Below are 4,266 nucleotides of genomic sequence, written 5' to 3'. Positions count from 1 at the left end.
CCAGAGAAACATTGAGCACAGTCCTGCCAACTGAGACCTTTGGCTTGTCTAAAAGTCTTACTTAATTATTTATCCCCACTTACTAAATAAAACATGGCACCTTCTGCAGCCGGGGTGTCACCCACGTGCTGCACGTGGGGTTTTCCAGCAGGGCAGCAGAGCCTCCCCAGGAACCACAGGTACCCACAGTGGGGAACTGGGCTGAGTCTCCTTGGGGGGGTAAGGAGGAAGGAGGTGTTAATGCACATTAACTCTGGATATTGGGTCAGTTTGCTGGAAAAGAAATAAAGAAGACATTAAATGAGGGGTCCATAATGCAGTGCTGCCTCCTGGGGCAGCAGGAGTGACCCCAGCAAGGCTGGCAGTGTTTGCACCAGCCTTGCTTCCTAGGGCAGCAACTTTTGCCCCCAGATCCATCCATCCACCACTAATTTAAGATCACTTAGGATCATGTTATAGCTGGTTCTATTCCTGTAGTGCTTGTCAAACACAAATCCCTGTGCCATCTGCTGCCACTGCTCTGAGATGCTCAATAAAGATGCTGCAACATTTTGGGAGAAACTTTAGTCATTTCTCTGTTTCCAATGCCTGATCTCCAAGCTTCACCCTATTTTATTCTGCACCCATCACACCACAAAACCCTCTGTGTTCCAAGGTGCTGCACATGATGCTGACAAGCCTTTTGGATTCAGTCAGGAAACGTGGCCAAGACTGACACTATTTGCATTGACACCAGGTACAACTTCCAGGCCTGAATTGCTCTGAAGTCCTGAATCCCTGCAAAAGCTGGGGTTTCCATGGCAACGGCCAGGACGCCACAAGTAGAAGAGGATGACATTTTGGCAGCAAGAGAGGAGAGGCTGGGAGGGCAGGAAGGAGGCTCCTCTGTCACACAGATCTTGTCTTTCTGAATGAGGAGAAGGGAGATGAAGCAAGGAGGAAAGCAGCACAAAACCTGTTCTGGGCATGAAATATCAAGCCAGGGTTTCTGGAGTATGAGAGCACTTCTGCACACCACTGCTTTTATCTTCAAAAGGAGAGAAAATGGTCCCCAGTGATTAGTAATACTCTCTTCAGAGGAGATCGATGCAGGCAATCGAGAACTGCTGCATTAAAGCCATCTGTTTGCTTTTGATGCAGGAACATTTGAAAAAGGCTGACCTGGGTGCTTGAGAGACATCAGAAGGTCCCTCTGCAAACAGCAGCTTTCATTACAAACCTGCAGCTCACCATCCTCATCTTCATTTTGCCTGAACAGTTTTGACAGCTGCATCAAGGCCATTCCTCCCCCACCCCACCCCAAATTGGCCTTGAGAACATTTAAAGCCATCAACATTAATTTTTCAAATCCTAATAACAGCAAATTAATTTACAATTTTCTCCCCATCCAGAATGAAAGAGCTGGTGTTGACACCCACGAGCTGATATTTTGGAGCTACAGGCACACACACACACACACACTCCAGAAAAACAAACCCAAGCTGCACAAATATTGTTGTTCCCAGTCCCTCTGTTACTCAGCCACAAAGCAGACAACACGGCTGTGGAGCAGGGGCACTTGGAGAGGAGGGTGGGAGGAAGAGAGACTGACTGCTGCTCCCACGACTTGATGGAATTAGTCAACAGCTACACGGTAACAAACATCCAAGCTATTAAAAAATTAACAATGTATCTGATGGGAGACTGTGGGACATGAGCAAGGGGGGGCTGAGGCCAATCCACAGCAGCTCTGAAGAAGATGTCTCAGAACAGGCAGCAAAACGTTCGCTCCAGGCACAGCAGTTGTCAATATTGACTAGTAAAAGACTTCAAGCTACTTGCTGAATGGCAGGTTAAATATATACTAAGTTGCTGCAGAAGAATAAGCAAGACAACTGTTTGCCTTCCTATTCCATTCAGCTTTTCACACGACTCGTTTCCCAGGCACAGCACAGCCTGTGTGTCACGGGCAGCACCTGCCTCCCCCCCTATTCCTGCATCCAGGGCAATTACCTGGGGACTGCCAAGACACACCACAGGATTCTCCTCTATTGAAAAATGAAACTTGCAGCAGCAGAAGAGAAGCATGGGTTGCACAAATAATATTTGTAGTTGAGAATCAAACACCCTTTTAAACATGGGGATTTCAGGCTCTGGATTTTCAAGGAAACATCATTGTATCTGATTAAAGCCCTTAAAAATCAGAGGATTTGGTTGTTTCTTATCCTGCAGCACAGGAAATAGGATCCCTCAGAAAGCCAGACTTCCACAGCCTGCTGACAAATAGTCAATTTTGCAGCTTTCAGGATTAGTTTGATTCATTAAGATCATATGGGGGGAGGGGGGGGAAAGATGGTGACAGCACAACTCATTTCAACCTGCAAATCTGCTGCAGAGCAGGACTTCTTATAAATAAAAATGCATTCCCCATGGCAACAACCAAATGTCGAAGTCCATTTGCTCACTGTGGTGCTTGGGGTAATTTCCATGGACTGTTTATCTACCTTCTCTAATCAGATCTTGTCTTCCCAATATTTGATTCCTTCAGTTATGGCACTAGGGCAACAGATGTGCTGTGGCTTCCCCAGTATGATCCCTGGCTGCTCCCAGGCCCAGTGAAACTCACCTGTGCTCAAGGACCTTGGCAGGACACAGGGAGCCACAGCTGAAGCAAAACCAGGCAGGGCCTAATGAAATTAGTATATGCAGGTTTGTAAAAGGTAAAAATTCCAGGAGGGGGGGGGGAAGGGATATTTTTGCAGTTGTCCCTTTCTACTATTCCTTGCACAAGCCCCTGACTTTTTCTGAAGCCAGAGAGGAAATAAAAATGAAAGCATGATCAAAACAGGCCTAATGAGCAGGGAGCAGCAGGCAAAAGAATATTGCACCAGCTCCAGATTTCAGGGGTGTTGCTAAATAATGAACTGCATCACCTATGGGCTCGTTTCCCCAAGTTTTTTAAGCCCTAAGAGAGCAAAGCCCAGGTGGGGGGAGCACAGAGTGGAACTCCCCTCCCTGTGGCTGTGCAGCCAGCTCCACCTCCCCAGAGCAGGGCCCCACAGGCACCCAGCTGGGAGAAACCTGCAACCACCTGGTCCCTGGGAGGGCAAGGATCCCACATCCACACCGACATCCCAAGACACAGCCCAGGGCGACGGGTCCACCAGGGGAAAAAAAAAAATCTCTGCTCTACATCTGCCCTTTGCAAAGGGCTGCTGGGGGGATGCCCAAAGCACCCAGCACGCTGTGATGGGCTGGTGGCATTTCACCGGGGCTGAAGGACTTGCCCAGTACACCACCTCCCTCCCTCAATGCACTCTTGATTTTCTCTTGCGGTCACCCCGACCCTGGCCCACCTTACCCCCCGGCAGCGGGGGGGCAGGTCCCAGCCCAGCTCCCCGCACCTCGCCAGCCCGGGGGAAGAGCAGAGGGAGGGTGCTGGGTCCTGAAGGTCGGCACGGAGGGTGCCGGTGTGCAGGGACATCCCGCGGGTGTCCGGCAGGAGCTCCGGCCCTCCGACGGTTCCAGCGGCCCCCCGAGGGCAGCCCCCGCTGCTGCCCCGCCTGTCGCCCCCCGGGACACCCGCAGGCGGGCGGGAGTGATGAGACGTCAGGTTTACCCACCACGCTGAATAAATGCCATGCCCTTTTTTTGCTGGTGTAATAGCTGTTGCCAGGGCAACAAGTAGTATTCCTTGCCACCACACCCGGCTTAAAGCTGGGAAGCGGTCTGGGTGAAGAGCCCAGCACACTGCGCTGTCACCCTCCCCGGCTCTCCCACCCATGGGTCCTGTTCACCCTACATCCAGCAGGGATGTTCCACTTCCCAGAGCCCATAAACTGGATATCAAGACGCTCGTAAGACCAGGAACAAAACATCACACGTCACACACTTCAAAACCCCAGGGGAGGTGACCTGCGGGGACAGAGCCCAGGCAGGAGATGTCCCCAGCTCCTGGGTCCCACGACATTCAGCCACTTCAGCCGGGGCCAGGGGGCTCGGATGGCCACGCTGGCCCACCCAGTCCACCCCCAGGCATCACCAACACAAACTACGTGGCAGAGCTGTTGGACTTTCAGCTCCTTGCCTACATCTACCGTGTGAAGGCTGCGAACCTTATAAACACCGAACTCCGCACGGGCAGAAGGAGCCTGAGGCAGCTCAGCATCAAACAGCGTCAAGTAACAGACAGTTAAAGATGCTGGAGAGAAGAAAGCAGAGCAAGCCGGTGCCAGATGCCGCCGCCTGGCACTGGCCACAGAAACACGGTGCCATGTCCCTGCCCGT

The 4,266-nt window shown here is 51.6% G+C and overlaps 1 protein-coding gene across 1 annotated transcript in view; it reads right to left on the bottom strand.

Moving 5' to 3' along the window:
- The window catches only part of SGSM1 (small G protein signaling modulator 1), a 28,360-nt gene extending 24,897 nt beyond the window's left edge, over positions 1-3,463 (bottom strand). Inside the window, exon 1 of the mRNA XM_009996854.1 lies at positions 3,341-3,463. Within this exon, the coding sequence (XP_009995156.1) occupies positions 3,341-3,463 (123 nt within the window). The remainder of the gene's footprint in view (positions 1-3,340) is intronic.
- Positions 3,464-4,266: the final 803 nt, after the last annotated feature.

Source organism: Chaetura pelagica, unplaced genomic scaffold, assembly GCF_000747805.2.
Source record: "Chaetura pelagica isolate M959 unplaced genomic scaffold, ChaPel_1.0 scaffold294, whole genome shotgun sequence".
In the NCBI taxonomy this organism is placed as follows: domain Eukaryota; kingdom Metazoa; phylum Chordata; class Aves; order Apodiformes; family Apodidae; genus Chaetura; species Chaetura pelagica.
This window is presented reverse-complemented; position numbering and strand designations above follow the sequence as displayed.